This window comes from Aegilops tauschii, chromosome 3 (assembly GCF_002575655.3).
Source record: "Aegilops tauschii subsp. strangulata cultivar AL8/78 chromosome 3, Aet v6.0, whole genome shotgun sequence".
NCBI lineage: Eukaryota > Viridiplantae > Streptophyta > Magnoliopsida > Poales > Poaceae > Aegilops > Aegilops tauschii.
In genome coordinates, this window is record NC_053037.3 from 78,543,292 (window position 1) to 78,564,901 (window position 21,610).

Consider the following 21,610-nt stretch of genomic DNA (forward strand, 5'->3'; position numbering starts at 1 on the left):
CTAGTTGGCCAAACCAAATCGAGAGTTCGAAGAGACTTGCAAAGATATGAAATTATGCATATAAGAATTCAGAGGAGATTCAAATAATATTCATAGATAAGCTGAACATAAATCCACAATTCATCGGATCTCGGCAAACACATCGCAAAAAGGTATTACATCGAATAGATCTCCAAGAACATCGAGGAGAACATGGTATTGAGAATCAAAGAGAGAGAAGAAGCCATCTAGCTACTAGCTATGGACCCGTAGGTCTTAGGTAAACTACTCACGCTTCATCGGAGAGGCAATGGTGTTGATGTAGAAGCCCTCCATGATCGAATCCCCCTCCGGCAGGACGCCGGAAAAGGCCCCTAGATGGGATCTCACAGGTGCAGAAGGTTGCAGCGGTGGAAAAGAGTTTTCGTGGCTCTCCTGATTGGTTTTGGAATATTTGAGAATATATAGGTGGAAGAAATAGGTCGGTGGAGTCACAAGGGGCCCACAAGGGTGGGGGGCGTGCCCTACGTCTTTGTGGGTGCCTCGTGGCTTCCCTAACTTGCACTTCAAGTCCTCTGGATGTCTTCTGGTTCAAGAAAAATCATCGCAAAAGTTTCATTCCGTTTGGACTCCATTTGGTATTCCTTTTCTGCGAAACTCTAAAACAAGGAAAAAATAGAAACTGGCACTGGGCTCTTGGTTAATAGGTTAGTCCCAAAAATAATATAAAATAGCATTAAATGCATATAAAACATCCAAAACAGATAATATAATACCATGGAACAATGAAAAATTATAGATACGTTGGAGACGTATCAACTTATTCCATGAATCAATACTATTTTTAGGCAAAGATGAAAACCAAGTTGTAGCACGATCTCAAAGTGAAAACAGAAATAGCTTCAATTTAACAATATCACAATCCACATTTTTCTTCTTTTGCATATCACACAACTCAACTAAATTATTTAGATGGGATGCGGCATCTTCACTAGGAAGGTGATACGTCTCCGCCGTATCTACTTTTCCAAACACTTTTGCCCTTGTTTTGGACTCTAACTTGCATGATTTGAATGGAACTAACCCGGACTGACGCTGTTTTCAGCAAACTTTCCATGGTGTTATTTATGTGCAGAAACAAAAGTTCTCGGAATGACCTGAAACTCCACGGAACGTATTTTTGGAAAATATTAAAAATATAGAAGAAGAATCCACGTCAGGGGGCCCACACGCTGGCCACGAGGGTGGGGGCGCGCCCCCCTGCCTCGTGGGCCCCCTGACGCTCCACCGACCTCAGCTCCAACTCCATATATTCACTTTCGGGGAGAAAAAAATCAGAGAGAAGGATTCATCGCGTTTCATGATACGGAGCCGCCGCCAAGCCCTAAAACCTCTCGGGAGGGCTGATCTGGAGTCCGTTCGGGACTCCGGAGAGGGGAATCCGTCGCCGTCGTCATCATCAACCATCCTCCATCACCAATTTCATGATGCTCACCGCCGTGCGTGAGTAATTCCATCGTAGGCTTGCTGGACGGTGATGGGTTGGATGAGATCTATCATGTAATTGAGTTAGTTTTGTTAGGGTTTGATCCCTAGTATCCACTATGTTCTGAGATTGATGTTGCTATGACTTTGCTATGCTTAATGCTTGTCACTAGGCCCGAGTGCCATGATTTCAGATCTGAACATATTATATTTTCATGAATATATGTGAGTTCTTGATCCTATCTTGCAAGTCTATAGTCACCTACTATGTGTTATGATCCGGCAACCCCGAAGTGACAATAATCAGGACCACTCCCGGTGATGACTGTAGTTTGAGGAGTTCATGTATTCACTATGTGTTAATGCTTTGGTCCGGTACTCTATTAAAAGGAGGCCTTAATATCCCTTAGTTTCCATTAGGACCCCGCTGCCACGGGAGGGTAGGACAAAAGATGTCATGCAAGTTCTTTTCCATAAGCACGTATGACTATATTCGGAATACATGCCTACATTATATTGATGAATTGGAGCTAGTTCTGTGGCACCCTATGTTATGACTGTTACATGATGAACCGCATCCGACATAATTTTCCATCACCGATCCAATGCCTACGAGCTTTTCCCATATTGTTCTTCGCTTATTTACTTTTCCGTTGCTACTGTTACAATCACTACGAAACCCAAAAATATTACTTTTGCTACCGTTACTTCCATATTACTTTGCTACTAAATACTTTGCTGCAGATACTAAGTTATCCAGGTGTGGTTGAACTGACAACTCAACTGCTAATACTTGAGAATATTCTTTGGCTCCCCTTGTGTCGAATCAATACATTTGGGTTGAATACTCTACCCTCGAAAACTGTTGCGATCCCCTACTTGTGGGTTATCAGAAGGCCGGAAAATTGATCTTTCATAACAAGATTCAGCAAAGCGGCATTAATTTCATAAGATTTCGCACTAGTGGCGGGAGCAATCGGAGTACTAATAAAATCATTGTTATTAGTATTGGAAAAGTCACACAATTTGTTATTCTCTTGAGCCATCGTGACAAATCAAGCAATCCAACACACGAGCTAAAAAAGCAAACGAAGAAGACGAACGGAAGAGGGGCGAAGAAAAAGGCAAATCTTTTCAAAAATCGTTTTAGAAGTGGGGGAGAGGAAAACGAGAGGCAAATGGAGAATAATGTAATGCAAGAGATGAGAGTTTATGATGGGTACTTGGTATCTCTTGACTTGGCGTAGATCTCCCCGGCAACGGCGCCAGAAATTCTTCCTGCTACTTCTTGAGCTTGCGTTGGTTATTCCCTTGAAGAGGAAAGGGTGATGCAGCAAAGTAGACATAAGTATTTCAATCGGTTAAAGAACCAAGGTATCAATCCAGTAGGAGACAACGCACAAATCACCAATACCTACGCAAACACTCAAACACTTGCACCCAACGCCATAAAGGGGTTGTCAATCCCTTCACCGTCACTTGCAAAAGTGAGATCTGATAGAGATAGATAAAACTAAACAAAAGATAAAGTAAATATTTTTTGGTTTTTTGGTTTATAGATCGGAAAGTAAAATATTGCAAAATAGTAGATTGGAAACTTATATGATGGAAAATAGACCGGGGGCCATAGGTTTCACTAGAGGCTTCTCTCAAGATAGCAAATAATACGGTGGGTGAACAAATTACTATCGAGCAATTGATAGAAAAGCGTAAAGTTATGACGATATCTAAGGCAATGATTATGAAATATAGGTATCATGTTCGTGTCAAGTAGATCGAGTCCTACCTGCATCTACTACTATTACTCCACACATCGACCGACTCCTGCCTGCATCTAGAGTATTAAGTTCCTGATGAACGGAGTAACGCTTTAAGTAAGATGACATGATGTAGAGGAATAAACTCAAGCAATATGATATAAACCCCATCTTTTTATCCTCGATGGCAACAATACAATATGTGCCTCGCTACCCCTACTGTCATTGGGTGAGAACACCGCAAGATTGAACCCAAAGCTAAGCACTTCTCCCACTGCAATAAAAACCAATCTAGTTGGCCAAACCAAACCGATAGTTCGAAGAGAATTACAAAGATATCAAATCATGCATAAAGAATTCAGAGAAGATTGAAATAATATTCATAGATAAGCTGATCATAAATCCACAATTCATCGGATCTTGACAAACACACCGCAAAAGAAGATTACATCGGATAGACCTCCAAGAACATCGAGGAGAACATGGTATTGAGAATCAAAGAGAGAGAAGAAGCCATCTAGCTACTAGCTATGGACCCGTTGGTTTGTGGTAAACTACGCACGTTTCATCGGAAGGGCAATAGAGTTGAGGTAGAAGCCCTCCGTGATCGAATCACCCTCCAGCAAGATGCCGGAAAAGGCCCCTAGATGGGATCTCACGGGAACAGAAGGTTGCGACGGTGGAAAAGTGTTTTCGTGGATACTTCTGGTGGTTTGGGAATATGTGTGAATATACAGGAGGAAGATCTAGGTCAGGGGGGCACCAAGGGGCCCACAAGGTAGGGGTGTGCCCTACCCCCTGGGCGCGCCCTCCACCCTTGTGGCCACCTCGTGGCTCTTCTGACTTGCACTCCAAGTCTCCTGGGTGTCTTCTAGTCCAAGAAAAATCATCGCGAAGGTTTTATTCTGTTTGGACTCCATTTGGTATTCCTTTTCTGCGAAGCTCAAAAACAAGGAAAAACAGAAACTGACACTGGGCTCTAGGTTAATAAGTTAGTCCCAAAAATAATATAAAATATCATATTAATGCATATAAAACATCCAAAACAGATAATATAATAGCATGGACCAATCAAACATTAAAGATATGTTGGAGACGTATCAGTCATCATGGTACTCCAGGATGCCTCATGGTTTTCTATCAGTCTTATCTGCAAGCTTAATAGCACAATCAGTTGGCTCAAGAACACATGGAGAAATTTCTTCATAAATCTTTTGCATAAAGAGTGTAAGGAATAATATTGACTGGAGACCCAGGGTCACACAACCCAAAATAAGGCTTGCATCCGAAAGAACATGATAATTTTTTTTACCTTCATCCTTACCTTCGGTACACCCTTTGAGATAAGAAGTGGTGTCTCGGTCTAGATAGACTTCTTTATTCATTACTAATATGGGTGTAGCAAGTTCTTTCACAATATCAACATAAGGTGTCATCCCACATTGTTCCCTCTTGATGCTCTTTTTACCCTTAGCTAAAAGTGACCCTTCTAGATTTTTACGGTTCTGAGGTGGAGTAGCCTTCTTCGTAATTGCTTCTACCATGCAAATAGCCTTAGATCCCTGGTATGCTTTACGAACTTTTTATCTTGTGAATGCAGAAACTCAGAAAAATATTTAATGATATGCAATATGGGGTCAGTTCCAATATTTAGCCCATGACGAAGGTCTTTCATCTCCTTTGTTCTAAGGAAAGACTTAATACTATCATAAACAGGATCAACCTTAGTCTTTTCCTTTGAACACAAGTACCAACTCTCAGCATTATGCCGAATTCTATGAAGCAAATTCCAGGCCTCTAAGATCTCGGTTCCCATAAAAGAACCTTTGGAAGCAAGATCTAATACCTGTTTACACTGAGAGTCAAGTCCACCATAAAAGAAGTTCACAATTAAGCAATCAGGATAATGGTGTTCAGGGCATGCGGAGAGTATACCTCGATACCTTATATAAGCATCTACCAGTTTCTCACCTGACCACTGTCCAAAGATGATAACCTTCCTTCTTATTTTATATAACTTTCCTTGAGGGTAATAACAAGCATAGAATGTAGATAATAATCTTGGCCAACTACTAAGGGTACTTATGGGCTGATGTGATAGCCATTCAGCAGCTCATCTTTCAAGTGAATAAGGGAATATTTTGGCTTTTATCTCCTCATTAGTTAAATCCTGCAACTGAAAAGTTCCACACGTAGTGTTCAAGCTTTCAATATGTTTATAAGGACATTCAGTTGCATCACCTTAGAATGTATTCTCTTTCACCATATCAATTAACCGAGAGTTTATCTCAAATACTTTACCAGATAAGTCAGGACCAACAGATATGAAGTTCTCTCCTCGAACCGGTCCTGCTACTAATTCCAAACCTACCTGACAAATTTGTTCTTGAAGGACCATGGTTTCTTGCAATCTGCAAAAACCGTTAGAACACAAAATAATCAAAAACTCAAGACAGAGCCAAAAAGCGCTCAGCTCCCAAGATAATATTTTGAAGAAATATATGAACTCTCATGCTTCACTTATATCTTTTTGAGAGTTGATAATAGTAATGGTAATTTACACAAGATATGAACTTGGTCCCAAAGTGACAATATTCAAGAAGAATATGATAAAAACTTTCATATAGATCATTGGATATGATAAGTTTTATTCCTTGCAATAGTTTTGCAATATGGAGATGATAATATGTGAGTTATGCTAGTGAGTAATTGTGCTTTAGTAAAATTAGTGGTGTTAAGGTTTGTGATTCCCTATGCATGCACGTAAAGTCAATAGTTATGCAGCGAAGTTACATCCTACTTATGATGCATTATTCATTGTTACTTGTGTTCAAAACATGTTTATGATTATTTTCGTTTTTTGGTTGGTTGCTTCTGAATCTATTTGCTAGCCTTCATTTGTACTAAGAAGAAATATTGCTTGTGCATCCAATTCCTTAAAATCAAGTTGTGCCAAATGAGTCCACTATACCTACTTATAGGCGGTATTTACGTGTCATCCAAGTAAATTTGCATGTGCCAACTCTAATCATTCAAATAAATCTGTTTTGTGTGCCCGTACCACTCATGAAGCGGTAGGGGGTGGCCAATATTTTCCATGCTAGGCGTGTTATTCTCATGATGAATGTTTATTCACTTGTCATTGCACGAGAAAGTGGCAAGGTAATAGGGATTCCCAGTCCCGAAATGAAAAAATAATATTAATAATGAATTCCTTGCAAAGTGTTGGTATGGAAGGCACCTGTGGATACGGCTAGCCATGGATTATGAAAGGATGGTGGAAAGGAAATAAACTTTATTTTCTGTTTGGGAATCGCCTATACTGTGTTTAGCGTGGAAGATATTGGGAATTATCGGTCCTTTTCATTGACAGGAAAAGCATGCCGCTCAAAATAATTATTTCTCTGTTTTAAACTTGAGCTCTGGCACCTCTGCAAAGCTCTGCTTCCCTCTGCGAAGGGCCTATCTATTTTACTTTTACGCAATTTTTATTTTTATTTGAGTCTCCATCTTCTCTTATAAAGCACCAACTGGAGAGCATTATTGTCATACTTGTGCATTGGGTGTAGCTAATATTGAGTGTGTTTCATGAATGGATCAATGACTGAGCATGATGGGCTAGGCATAACTTTCTTTAGCATTGATATTTTGAAAGACATAGTTGCTCGTTGGTATACTTGAGTATTTATGTGTTCATGTCAAACTATTGACTATTGCTTTAAATCACTCAAGTCCAAATATCCATGCCACAAAAGAAAAGATTATATGATGAATATGATAGGTAGCATTCCACATCAAAAATTCTGTTTTATCATTTACCTACTCAAGGACGAGCAGGAATTAAGCTTGGGGATGCTTGATACTTCTCCAACGTATCTATAATTTTTTATTGTTCCATGCTATTATAGTATCAATCTTAATGTTTTATGTGCAATTATATATCATATTTTGGGACTAATCTATTAACTTAGTGCCTAGTGCCAGTTGCTATATTTTGCCTGTTTTTGGCTTTTCAGGAAATCAATATCAAATAGAGTCCAAAAAAAGGAAAAACATTGGATTAATTTTTTCTGGACCAGAAGGGACCCTAGAAGGTTTGAGAGAAGACCTGAAGAGCCACGAGGGAGCGACAAGCTCGGGAGGCGCGCCCTACGGGGGGACGCCCCCAGGCTTGTGGGCCCCTCATGGCATCTCTTGACCAAATCCCGCCTCTATACATTCTCAAATATTTCCCTGACACCAGAGAGCCACCCGGAATACTTTTTCCGCCGCCGCAAGTTTCTATTCCCACGAGATCCCATCTGGAGGCCTTCTCTGGTACTCCGTCGGAGGGGCTCTGCATCAACCTTGCTGCCCTTCTGATGATGCATATGAGTAGTTTACCACGGACCTACGGGTCCATAGCTAGTGCTAGATGGCTTCTTCTCTCTCTTGGATCTTCAATACAATGTTCTCTTTGATGTTCTTGGAGATCTATTTGTTGTAATGACTTTTTGCAGTGTGTTTGTTGGGATCCGATGAATTGTGAGTTTATGATCAGATCTATCCATGAATATTATTTGAGTTTTCTCTCAACTCTTTTATGCATGATTATTATAGCTTTGTATTTCCCTCTGATCTATTGATTTTGTTTGACCAAGTAGATTGATTTTTTTTGCAATGGGACAGGTGCTTTGCTTCGATCTTGCGGTGCTCAATCCCAGTGACAGAAGGGACATGACATGTATTGTATCTTTACTATTAAGGATAAAAAGATGGGTTTTATTCATGCATGAGTTTACTTTGTCTACGTCATGTCATCTTGCTCAAAGCGTTACTCCGTTCTTTATGAACTTAATACTCTAGATGCATGCTGGATAGCAGTCGATGTGTGGAGTAATAGTAGTAGATGTAGAATCATTTCGGTTTACTTGTCTCATACATGATGCCTATATACATGATCCTTGCCTTGGATATCGTCATGATTATTCGCTTTTCTATGAATTGCCCAACAGTAATTTGTTTACCCACCGTATGCTATTTTCAAGAGAGAAGCCTCTAATGAAAACTATGGCCCCCGGGTCTACATTTTATCATATACTAAAACCAAAAATACCTTGCTGCAATTTTTCCTTATTTATTTTATTTTGTATTTTTGTTCGGTCTATCTATCTATCACCGTACAATTTAATCTTGCAAGTTACTGCCAAGGGATTGACAACCCCTTGTTCATGTTAGGTGCAAGGATTTGTTATCTTGTGTGTAGGTACTGCTAACAAGGTATTGCGTGGTTCTTCTACTGGATTGATAACCTTGGTTCTTAATTGAGGGAAATACTTATCTCTACTATACTGCATCATCGTCTCCTCTTCGAGGAAATCCCAACATAGCTCACAAGTAGCAGTCCACTTGGTGCTTGATGAGTCGGTGTGGTGTCCATGGGGATGGCCGAAGGATGCTCCGCATCTAATTGGCTTATGGAAATCATCAAGGAATCATTACAAAAGTTAAAAAAATTGTTTGATTGTTTGCTTGATTTAGAGAGCAAGTGCAGTAATGTAAATAGCAATTAAAGTAAATAAGTGCAATAAGTAGCCCAATCCTTATTTGTGCGAAGGAAATGCCGGTTGTGTTTCTTATATTGGTCAAATCATTCTGGAGGACAGGAGAGTATTTTACCATGTTGTTTTCACCTAGTTTCGTTAACTATAACTTTTGTTGCTTCGGTAAGTGTGTGGTGGAGCCTACGCTTATGTACCACCCTACTTGGACTCATACATACTTATGATTATATACTTTAATAAGAATCAACAGATACCAAGGATAATTAAGATAACAGCTAACCATAGTGTTAGATTCTAGGGTCCCCATTAATTCGTCATGCAATAGTTTATAAAGTTAGGGCATGGTAATATTTGCCTTTCCTGCCACCCCTCCTAGATAAAATAATTATATAATGTTATCCTCTAGGCCCATATAGGTGAAGTGACATGCAATTGATGTTTGAATATCACGATTAGAGAATTACACCACAACATAACATCAAAATATCAAACTTGATGCAACTTCATATGGTTGCTAACAACATGGTTTCTCCCAAGTCCTCAAGTACATAATAGATTACTCAAAAGACGTCATAATGAACGTGAGCAATGGGTTAATTATATGGCTAACAATTTGAACATATAAATCTTTCACCAATAAATCACAATGCACTGACTAACACCGGAAAGTGACCACATTAACCGATCTATAACAAGTACATAGATTGAAAGGGAGATGTAGATGGGGTTGGGGTTGGTGTTGTAGATGGAGTTGGTGAAGGTGGTGTGTATGAAGATGATCCCCACAATGCCTAGAGTGTTAGTGATGACGATGGCTTTGAATTCCCCTGTCCGAAGGGGTTTGATCCCGGCAAAATCAGCCCCTCGGTTGAGGAAAAGTGCTCCCCATTTTGCCTTAGTGGCAAAAAAAATCCTAGATAGTCAAGTTAGTGTTTTTCCCTGATGTAAGAATAAGGAGACCAGAGTGGAGACCACCGGGTCCCTACAAGCCCCACACGACCAAGTGGCCGCCCTTGGGCCTCGACTCGTGGGGGTGTGGGCTCCAAATGCCAGTCCTAGGCCTGGGACTTTTCACATTGGCTCTTTTTCTTCATGCAAATAGTCTTTATTTTTTCTGGAATTATTCGGGCTTGAGAAAAAAAATATTTTCTTTACTTTGCCTTCGACTGGTCCTTTCTGACAGCTTCTCATTGTCCCCCCCTGTTTCTTGTACACATGCAAAATGAAAGGGGAAAACGGTATAAGAATGATGACATAATATATAAAACATGGTTATAAATGAGCAATTTATAATAAAAAATAGTGATGCAAAAACAACCTCCAAGCATAGTAGCAGATTACGGAAGTATTTTTATCTCGCCACACAGTTTCAAGTCAAATTTAACCTACACACGAGGCAACAAAATAGATAAATTATGTTGCGCGAAATATTAACTTCCATGAACTGTATTTTGGGTATTATATACAACGGAATCTATCCCTTTTCTGTCCTCGACCATGTGTGAAAAAAAGCTGATGTTCTAAAATGATATGGCATGGGAAATGTTCGCTGCATCAATGCATTCAATTTGTCCTCTACGTACGCTAAAAAAAAAAAAATTGTCCTCTACGTGCACTCTTATGCACTTTTGCACCATATACAAACCACGAACGCACCCACCCGATTCGTGCTCCTCCACATCCATATGCACCAGACCAGAGAGTGCGTCTTGGTGGGAAAGTACGTGCCTGCACTACGGAGGTCAAGGATCCGTCCACGTCGCCGCGCGAAATCCAGCCGTGCAAGGCGCTACGTAGCCGTAGCCAAAGCCAGCTGACATTGACGAGTCGTAGCACATGATGATGCACACCATCTACATGTACAAGTGTGCACGTACGGTTATCGCGGTTCCCCGAGCATGTTGCACATGCACGGACATATATGGGGCGCCATGACGTGCGCCGGCGCGCGTGGTCCAAAAGTGCACGAAAGAGTGATCGAGATCGGCCATATCCCTGCTATATATGTTTGCTGAGACGATTATTCCTTGCAAGTGATTGCTTGCTTGCTCACCGGGCATACATGCATGTGTGGGTCGGTCGATTCACAATCACAAGTGGCTTTGTGTTGTGGTTCTTCAGCTGGCTCTGGCTGGCTGTAGGCCTATGGAGGGGTCAGTTGTTGAGTCGGACGGGTCAGACTAAAGCGCACTAATCATGCAGCAGGGTTTATCATACTCGCAAAAGATCCGCTGATCAGAAAGTGAAATCGTCAGCCTAAGTGGATATGCATAGATAGTATGGGTCAAATTAAGACCCATTACCCTAAGGATAATGTCTGGACTTTAGAGGGTCGAAGAGCTTATTATGATCTCGAGACTTGGTGGGAGAGCCAAATACTAGTACACAGGCATGCTCTAGCTAGGCCCATGTTGTTTATTTTGACGAAGGTATACGAGGAAGATTTTGCTGAGGCAGTCTTACAACTTGTGTCAGTTGGTGGGATAACCCGGGATCCGCACCTCGTGACGCAACAGTGCCCTCCAGCACGGCCAGCCATTAGAAAAGGTTAAGAAAGACCCGATTTTGCATCTGTCCTCCCAGTCCCCGGCATTGTCCAGTTGCCCATCCATCCACTCATCCACATGTAAGTTTTCGCGAGAGAAGCAAAAAATCTATCAACATGCAGACAAACGCAAGAAAAAAAATCTGCCCCAGTTGTGGCGGATACGGGGCCTGGGCCCTGAGCCGAGAGACTGCAATCTCTCGCTCGTCTTTGCCGTCTCCGTGAAATTGTGGCGGTGAGACCACGCCGGCGTGGGCCGTGTACGCAAAAATCCAAGCCGAGGCGCGCGGACCAGAGTCGCCGGGGTTTAGCTTGTGGTGGGGTCAACTCGGTCCACATCTTTTTTGTGAAGGAGGCTCGTGGTAGCTCGTTTACTTCCGTACGTGTCCACACGGTCGCTGTGCAAACGATGATATGGCAACGAGTTCCAGAAAAATGATCTGGCGCAGCATGCTTAGTCGGTCACATTTGGCAAAAAAAATGGTCAGTTGGTCACAGTGACAACTGACAACCTGAACCTCGCGGGTAGATCCAAAACGTATACACAGCCTATGGAGCTCAGAAGATTCAGCCGGATGGCTGCTGGCTGGACATGTATACAGCAACGGGCCGTGGGTCCGGAGCCAAGCGTGTGTATGTGGAGAACGAGGTGGAGGTGGTGCGTGTACGCGTGTGGCACGTACAAAATACTCCTTATACCGAGCCGAAAACAGAACAGAAGAAAACCGCACCGGGCGCGCGTACAGGTACAGCCAACAGAGAGACAACGAAACGCAGTAAAATATAGAGGCGCCGCGCGCGCGGGCGCTGCTTCCTTTCCTGCGGCGGGAATAAAACGGAGCACCACCGCCACCTCCACCTCCACCTCCACTCTCCAACCCGTCTCCTTCCTCCGCCGCTCGCCCGAATAAAACCCCCGGGCAGGCATTGACGCATCCAGCGCACCGCCAATCCGCTATTGATAACCACAGTTGAGCTAGCCGCGTACACCTCGAGCAGGCAGGCAGGGCAGCTCGGCTTCTACCTCCGGGAAGACATTATCAAGGAGTACTTCGTCTTCCTCCGTCCCATCCAACGTGCATGTGAGTTCCTCCTCCCCCTCCTCTCTGTCCGCTTGCTTGCTGCCATGATCATCATCCATGCACGAACACCATAAGCTCGCCAGCATCCTAGCTCCTGGCCGCGCTGAATTTCCTCTCTTTTTTCGCATACAATACATTAGAACTCTAACCAAATCAGCACAGACACCACAACGAGCGCCGTCCCTTTCCCGCATATATTCGAGGCCAAATACCGTTTTCCCCGGATCTGTTCGGCTGTCGTCCGTTGAGAGGCCGCAAACGAACGCAGACCGAATAGTATAATACGCAACAGTAGCAATTGGGTAGCTAGCAGCGCATTCGGTTCTGCCTTCCGTGGTCGGGAGCGCAAGCCACAGAGATGCGTTCCGTGCCCGCCAATCCCTCTCTCATCCCTCCGATTCCTTCTTCTTCTTACAGCAGCCGGGTAACCCGAGAGGTAGGATCGGATTCTCTACTGCGACGTCCAGCCACGGCCGGCCGTACGTGGATCTAATCAAGGTGCGTCGTCGACGATGATTTAGTTACTCACCCTCTCTGAGTAGTAAGATTCTAACCACGGCCTAGATGACGATTAACCTGTGTTTAGTGGCTGGGATAAACGGGAGGAATCTCTAAGCTCATGTAGCGGATGGAACCGTACGTGTGAAAATATCTAGCAGTAATATATCCCGAAGAAAGATGCGTGATTGCCTATCATTCAGAGTCAGAGGAGAATATGTGCAGGCAAAAAGGAAAGGATGGGATTATTGCTTGCTTGGAAAGAAGATCCTTCCTTCCTAGCTTTACACAGAATTTAGAGGTTACCTAGTACAGTAATCTAAGTTTATATTATTATTACAACAAAAAAGTGACTCCCTATCTAGGGTTGCTTAGTAGCAGCAGCAACTTGGTTGCACGACAGAGAAGAGGAGGACGGGACTAAGCAAAGGAAGCCCTAAGCAATCCTCCGACCCAAACTACGTACAGATTTTTAAAATAGATTATGTACTTGCTCCAAGCACAATTAATTAGCAGTTTTGCTAGAACTCATCTAGATGAGATATAGTTTGGTTTCATTCATCTTTTATAGCCATTAGATGTGATTCTATAAGATGCGTGTGTGCTGACGTGGGTTGTATCTGTTTTTGTTTTCAAGGTGAATGAGACCAAATTATATCTCATCTTTTTTTTAGAAAAAGAGGACGACCCCCGGCCTCTGCATCTGGACGATGCATACGGCCATTTTATTAATTATTGACACAAGACTTTACAGAGTCATACAATAATAAGCCTAAAGCCACCAAACTAAGCAACATTTGTCGCTATCCCTATCCAGTTGATGTAGGGGCGCTGAAAGTCTTGGCCTAATACCAAACAGACCTCGCAGCCAAACCTAACATCTAAGACTTGAGGTCCTAATCAGGACGCCTGCCGGGTATGGGCACCGATCAGTCTGGCGTGCTTCTCAACCAGGACGCCTGCCGGGTATGAGGCCGCCGCAACCACCTGCCATCAATCCATCTTCAGAGCTGTACTGCTGCATCAACCTTGCCCGGTCTAACTGCCGCCGACGCCACCAGGACGCCAGGCAGCGTCACCCTCCTGCGCGAGTCCTTCTCCGCTCATCAGGCGCCGAGTCTCCACTGCGCCACGCCGCCGAGATCCGCCGTCATCAATGGAGCAGAGGAAACACCGCTCCTCCTCTTGTCCCCTCCAACCAGCACTTGCTCCAAAACGATGCCCCCATGAGGGAGAACGATACCGAAGGCACCGTCATCGTCCGATCCGGTATACCCAGATCTAGGGTTTCCCCTGGAACTTCCCGATCAGGTTGATGTGACCTGCAACGACGATGCCTCCAGAAGGGAACAACGTCTGAGACGCTGCCATCGTCTGCCAAGACCGCAGTCAGGCAATTTTCACCGGAAGCCACGTCTTCCCGACCTCGTGGCTGGTTGGAACCGAGCGGAACCTCGCCACGAAGACGTATGTCGCCGTCGGTACTCCGGCGGAGATCCGGCATCTCCTCACCGGTCCTTCCACGCGCCGCCGGTCGGCGGAAGGCCTCCCCGCGACGGATCCAAACGGGGCGTTGGATCCGCAGTGACCGCCATCACCATCACGACCAGGACAGCCCACCCCGCCGGATGGGGCGCTGCCACCGCCGCCGTCCATGCAGGGCCGCCGCTCCGCTGGCGATGGTGCTCCGGCCCCCGCCGCACAGCCCGGATTCGCCGTCCTTGCCGCCGCCGTTGGATCGCACGAGAGGAGCCGCCCCCGCCGCCTCAGATGGGATCCGCCGCATCCACCCGCCCAGAAACCTTCGGCACCGGGCCCGCCGCCACCGCGGCCCACGCCGGCGGAGCGGCGGCAGGAAGGGGCGGCAAGAAGGTGCTGGCGGCGCTAGGGTTTCGGGGCCCCTGGCGCCGCCTGGGGGGAGGCGACGCGAGGGGGAGGGGGAGGGGGCCCATCTAAATGAGTTCTAGGCACTCCCATTAGTTAGGGCATTTCTGTTAATTAGCGATAGATAATCCTGATGAAGGGATTCCACATGTCTCTCTTTCCTTTTCCCTTCATTCAATCTCTTTGCCAGTATCATTCATTTGTACGCTTTGCTTTGCAGCTTTGCTCTTTTTTGTTACCAGCAAAAAAAAAGAGAAAAAGCTTTGCTCTTTTGTTTTTCCACAAACATATCGGCCGGCCGTCCAAAGCTCCACATGACAGGCACAGAAAGAGAGAGCCATGTGCGTGCGACTGTGCATCCTCCGCAATCCTATGACTACTCATGCATGGAGCTTTCTCTCTTTACTTACCTTACCTCCATCCGTAACCCTAATCTTCCTTTAAAGGCAAGCTTTGCTGCTACACATAAACGCATACATGTAGTAACATGCATGTTCTCTGGTCACTGTCACTCCACTCACGCCTTGCTTTCCCTTTTTAATCATCCAGATCAAATTGGACACCACTCTATGTATGTATGTATGCAGCTTTGGCACAAAAACTTTTGATGGATCAGCAGCGGCCGTTCAACACTCAATCCTAGCCGTTGAAAGGGAAATGACTAAGCAGTGAAAACTAGCTAGCAAGCCGTTTTGTTTTGCCACAAAATTACTCAGGTGGTAGTAGTTATTAGTTTTTTTTTAACCGAGTAGCCTTAGTTTGCTGGTCGTTAGTCATGTATAGGGTCGATAATAAAAATTTAAAAATATAGGAGGTCAACCGGGGTCAAACTTGGGAGTGATGGCAGGCACAACAAAATCATATTTCTGTCCAAGCAGAGCGGCTTGGAACGGTCTTAATTCGGTCATAAAAAAGCATGCCCGGGACGTCACTCCGTTGAGAGGGAGTAAAAAAAGTAACACGTCGTTTTCGCTCACGAGCTAGCCGATCCGCGCGCCTATTCATAGATCCGCGGAAGCGTACGCCACGGACGATCTCGTGACCCTGCTCGTTCATGTCCGCAGGAAACCCGGCACAGCTACAGCAGCACTCGTCCATTGGCGCTCGTTCTTGCCCGGTCCACCGATGACGCTTGACGGCGGCTTGCCAGTCACCGCCGACGGCGCCGGCGTGCCGACGGTCGCGGAGAGGAGCGGCGGCGGCTGCGGCCCCCGCGTGGCGCCGGAGGTGGTGGTGGAGCGGGACGGCGGCAGCGGTGCCGGCGTTACCATCCTTGCGATGGAGAGGGATGGCGGCGTTGGTGCCGGCGTGGCGCCCACTGCGGCGGAGAGCGAGGGCGGCGGCGGGAGGAGCTGCGGCGAGCAGTGCGTGATCCGGGTGGCGGAGGAGTCGTGCTGCGCGCGGTGCGTGTGCGTGGGGCCGAACCCGATGATGGCGCGGTACGTGTACGCGCTCATCTTCCTGGTGACCAACCTGCTGGCCTGGACGGTCCGCGACTACGGCCACTCGGCGCTGGGCGAGCTCCGGCGGCTCAGGGGCTGCCAGGGCGCGCGCTACTGCCTGGGCGCCGAGGGCGTGCTGCGCATCAGCCTCGGCTGCTTCCTCTTCTTCTTCGTCATGTTCCTGTCCACCATGAAGACGCGCAAGGTGCACGACTGCCGCAACTCGTGGCACTCCGAGTGGTGGCCGGTGAAGATCGTGCTCTGGATGGCCCTCACCGCCGTCCCCTTCTTCGCGCCCTCGCCGCTCATCCAGCTCTACGGTCAGTCCCACTCCAAGCAGAAATTTACTCGCGCTTATTAAATCTTCATCCAATTGCCGTTGCTGATCGATGTTGGGGTTTGTTTTGTCTGAATTTTCTCAGGGAAGGTGGCACATTTCGGAGCAGGGTAAGCTACTTACATCTCATGATCTTGCCTGCCTTTTCTCAAACATTGATCACCTTGTTCTTGAGTCACATTCTTGGAGCATGTCCCTGATCAGCTTTGCCTCCTGGGTTAAATAAACTGCAGGGCGTTCCTCGTGATCCAGCTCATCAGCGTGACCAGGTTCATCACGTGGCTCAACGACTGCTGCCGATCGGAGCTGAACCTCAAGAGATGGTGCGTGCTGCCACTACCTTTTTCCTCCTCTGTCTGTCTGACCAAGTTGCTGTGAAATCTGGTCGATCTAACGAACGACTGGGGATGGATGGATGTTGCAGCCACATGCAGGTGCTGGTGGTGTCGATCGTGACGTACGTGGGGTCCATCCTGGGGATCGTGCTCATGTACGTGTGGTACGCGCCCACGTCCGCCTGCAAGCTCAACATCCTCTTCATCACCGTCACCCTCGTGCTCGTGCAGCTCATGACTTTCGTCTCCGTCAACTCCAAGGTGCTTAGTCAGGCTTAATGGCGTCGCCTCGGTTCTATGGTTGGTCTCGAAAGAAATTGCGTTCTGATCTGTTGGTTGAATGATCAGGTGAAGGCGGGGTACCTGGCGCCGGGGCTGATGGGGATATACATCGTGTTCCTCTGCTGGTCGGCGATCAGAAGGTGAGACAGAGAGATGAATTCAGACCTGTCCGTCCAACATCCTATTATTATTTCATCTCTCGATACGGGAGTTGCTTGCTTACATCTTGTTTGCATGGTGAAATTTATAGTGAGCCGCACACGGAGATCTGCAACAGGAAAGCAGAGGTGGCGACAAGCGCGGACTGGCTCAACATCGCGGTAAGAACGCCTTCTCTCTTCGGTGATATACTACTACTCTAGTTCAGTACAGTAGCAATTTAGCAGAGGAGGCAAACATGCCATCAATCAAATTAGTTGCTGTACTTGCTAGTCTTATCTGAAAAAAGGTGCTGACTATGTATGTACTGTTGGCAGAGTTTCGTGATCGCGGTGATCGTCGTCGTCGCGGCGACCTTCTCGACGGGGATAGACTCAAAGTGTATTCAGTTCAAGAGCGCCGAGACGGAGTCCGAGGACGACGACATCCCGTACGGGTTCGGCTTCTTCCACTTCGTGTTCGCCATGGGCGCCATGTACTTCGCCATGCTCTTCATCGGCTGGAACGCGCATCAGGAAATGGAGAAGTAAGTTTCAAGCCCAAACAACACATTGACACTGACAGACTGAACTGACTGACTGCAGTCAGAACGTTCAGACTTCGATCGCCAGATGTTCCTGATCCGAGAACATTAAGTAATTGATTAACGCGTTGTCTGATTTGATCCTCAGGTGGACGATCGACGTGGGCTGGGCGAGCACGTGGGTGCGCGTCGGCAACGAGTGGCTAGCGGCGATCACGTACAGTAAGTGTGAACGCCATTGCTGAGCTGAAGTTTTCTTATGTGTTCTGGAAGAAACTGTCAATAATTTGTTTGTGTACATCTACTGACGAATGGATGATTTGCGCATGCTTGCAGTATGGATGATCGTCGCTCCGATCGTGTGGAAGCGGAGGCAGGTGGGGTCGTCGTCCGCGTGTGCGTGAGCGAACGTTTTATTCTCGCTCGTGCTAATTACCTACTGAAGAACAGCTAATCTACAAGAAAGAAAAGAGAGAAGCAGGGAGCTTGCTTGACATGACGCTACTTCACTTACACGACGCATGGACGGATGATGGCGATGATGATGATGACGACGATCAAGAAGTGTTGGTCAGTCGCTCGTTTTTGCCCAAGTTGGAGGTAAAAAGAGGGGGAGAGAAAGGAAAGAGCCGAACGTGTTCCTCTTTGTATATACGGCCAATTTTGCTTTCTGGCCGTTGCAGATAAAAACTAATTCTTTTGGAGTTGAGTTGATTGTATATTCTCACTCCAGAAAAGATATTTACCAAGGAAACAACTCGTGACCGAATTTCAAATTCATTGTGGGGTGCCGAAATGTTTGCGCCTGAAAATTTCAGGCCAAAATTCTTGAAATGTTTGATCACAAAATGTTGGAATAGTTTCGATGTCTCGACGAGGACATAAATATATGAAAATCACTACTTAAAAGGTACCCTTAGACTCGACTGCCGACTCATCTTTTCTCCCTTCTCTCTATTCTCTCCCCATCTCCTTCCCTTGAGCCTCGCCGTCGTCCTCCCGGCTCCCCACCTTTCCTTCTTCGGCAGCCTTGCCAGTCGGAGTAGGGATGGGTGGGGAGGCCGGATCTCTTGTTTATAGTAGACTAGCAAACATGTCCGTGCGTTGCAACAGAAGAAGAAAAAATACCACATGCTAATATATGTTGCTCATTATGCGTTGTATCCGCTTGGTACTAAATTTTGAGTCAATAAAAATGCCCTTTATCGAAGAGATGTGACAGTGTGTTGCTACAGTTTGATTATTATTTTATTTTTAGGCCATGAGGAATTTCGCTAAGCCTAGTATTTGTTTGGGCCAGTTAGCACATTTAGAATTGTCGTTGTCCTGACCATGGAGTGTAGAGATCAAGAAGCCTATTCGTTTCCTCCATCAGCGTTGTCGTAATAGGGCCAAGGATAGGATAACTCCGGGAGACGACGTATGTCACGACGAAGGAACAAATTTAGGGTCCCCATGCATATCAAGCGGGTACTTTAGACCTTTTTATGTTAAATCACTCTCCTTCTTACACTACCGCCAAAAATCATACTCTCCTTCTTCTTCCTTCCTTTTATAAAAAAAAATAAGAGCCTGAATCAGCAACCAGCAAAAATAAACATTGCACGCAGCCATTTTAAGTTCTAATCATTACAAATTCGAAGGTGTAATATAATAAATGAAAACAACAATTTAAATATATTGACTGCCACCATGTGCTCTCTAAAAATTCCAAACGACATGAAACTGGTAATTCAAGAGCCGTCAAAGAGCAACTGATCATGTGGCTTTTTATACTCTTATGAGCTTGACCTTGTTAAAAAAATCAATTTCTCTATTTCGGTTCACAGTTCAATAGAAAGATGCATGTGGCAGCGCACTTGGAAGAACTCGAATTTCTAATTACTCTAGGCAGCTACAGTAAGAAAATACTCTGAATTGACTTGCTTTATTCATCGGGATTAAGTCCCTTCTTATAGCTGATCTAACTTGGCCCTCAAGGAAAAACTAAACTAATTACAATCTAGACTCTTTCTCTCTTTATCTAAACAGATTCTAGAAGCTAATTGGATCCTGACTAAAATTGAAAGCTACGGAAACAGAGTCTCCCTGCTACTCACTCCTCCTATGATGGTTCCTTTGTTGTATTGTTGTGGGCCCTAACTCTGGCCCCACATAACATCACTCCCCTCCTCGAAAAGCAGCTCGAGAACGAGCTAGATGGAAGGAAAATGAGGGGCAAACTTGTCCAGAGGCTCCCAGGTTGTGCCATCTTCAGAAGTACCCACCCATTGGATTAAGACCTTCTTGATACCATGGTGGAGGCGGCCACAAAGAACTTTGGCGGGGGTAGGTACGACACGACCATCTTCAATCTGAGGCAATGCAGGAGTAGTTGTGGCAGGATCCCCGTTGAATTTCTTGAGCAGGCTGACATGAAACACGTCATGTAGACATGTACCAATAGGAAGGGCAGGTTTGTATGCCACCGAGCCAATGTGCTCAAGTACCTGAAATGGCCCATAAAACGAGGTGCCAACTTGCCCCGCTTGTGCCCTGGTAGAGATGTCATTGGCCAGTGCTGAAGGATCCACTTGCCAATGTCAAAGGAGAGATCACGATGCCTACTGTCATAGTAGTGCTTCGACTATTGCTGGGTCTGAAGTAGCCGCTCGCGCACCTCACTGAGGAAAGCATTACAATCCTGAAAGGTTGTTTTAAAAGCTGCCACCTTCGACGTGTCTGGGTTGTAGTCACGCAGACAAGGGGGTGGATGCCCATAAACTAGTTCAAAAGGCGTAGCACGGAGGGGGGAGTGCTATGATGTATTATAGCAGTATTCTGCCCAAGAAAGCCACTCCAGCCAACGACGTGGTCGATTTCCTACTAAGCAACGGAAATACATAGCAATGACCTTGTTGACCACCTCAGTTTGTCCGTCAAAATGTGGATGGAAAGGGTGAACTCATGTGCAGTTGAACACCAGAAAATTTGAACGATTCCCAAAAAAACGCTGGTGAAAACAGGATCCCGATCGCAGACAATTGACTATGGAAGACCATAAAGGCGTACGATCCCCTCAAAGAATGCATGTGCAATTGAACTAGCGGTATAGGGATGTTGGAGCGGAATGAAGTGTGCATACTTGGAAAAAGCGATCGACGACAAAGAAGTTCACAGACTTGCCACGCACACATGGCAGGGCTGAAGGAAATATGCCCTAGAGGCAATAATAAAGTTGTTATTTATATTTCCTTATATCATGATAAATGTTTATTATTCATGCTAGAATTGTATTAACTGGAAACTTAGTACATGTGCGAATACATAGACAAAACAGAGTGTCCCTAGTATGACTCTACTTGACTAGCTCGTTAATCAAAGATGGTTAAGTTTCCTGACCATAGACATGTGTTGTCATTTGATGAACGGGATCACGTCATTAGAGAATGTTGTGACGGACAAGACCCATCCGTTAGCTAAGCATAATGATCGTTAAGTTTTATTGCTATTGCTTTCTTCATGACTTATACATATTTCTCTGACTATGAGATTATGCAACTCCTGAATACCGGAGGAATACCTTGTGTGCTATCAAACATCACAACGTAACTGGGTGATTATAAAGATGCTCTACAGGTGTCTCCGCAGGTGTTTGTTGGGTTGGCATAGATCAAGATTAGGATTTGTCACTCCGAGTATCGGAGAGGTATCTCTGGGCCCTCTCAGTAATGCACATCACTATAAGCCTTGCAAGAAATGTGACTAATGAGTTAGTTG

General features: G+C 45.4%; 1 protein-coding gene across 2 annotated transcripts; it reads left to right on the forward strand.

The window, feature by feature from the left end:
- Window positions 1-11,975: 11,975 nt before the first annotated feature.
- Window positions 11,976-18,627, forward strand: LOC109776947 (uncharacterized). Of its 2 annotated transcripts, XM_020335608.4 has the most exons (11): window positions 12,131-12,391; window positions 12,809-12,889; window positions 15,838-16,535; window positions 16,638-16,662; window positions 16,786-16,875; window positions 16,977-17,148; window positions 17,236-17,309; window positions 17,420-17,489; window positions 17,646-17,854; window positions 18,000-18,073; window positions 18,188-18,627. In XM_020335608.4, the coding sequence occupies exons 3-11, from the start codon at window positions 15,899-15,901 to the stop codon at window positions 18,253-18,255; spliced, it is 1,419 nt and encodes a 472-aa protein (XP_020191197.1). In that variant the 5' UTR covers window positions 12,131-12,391; window positions 12,809-12,889; window positions 15,838-15,898; the 3' UTR covers window positions 18,256-18,627. The 2 variants fall into 2 exon arrangements, with proteins under 2 accessions (XP_020191196.1, XP_020191197.1); XM_020335607.4 differs by lacking the exon at window positions 12,809-12,889 and having other exon boundaries at window positions 11,976-12,391.
- The last annotated feature ends 2,983 nt before the right edge of the window (window positions 18,628-21,610 follow it).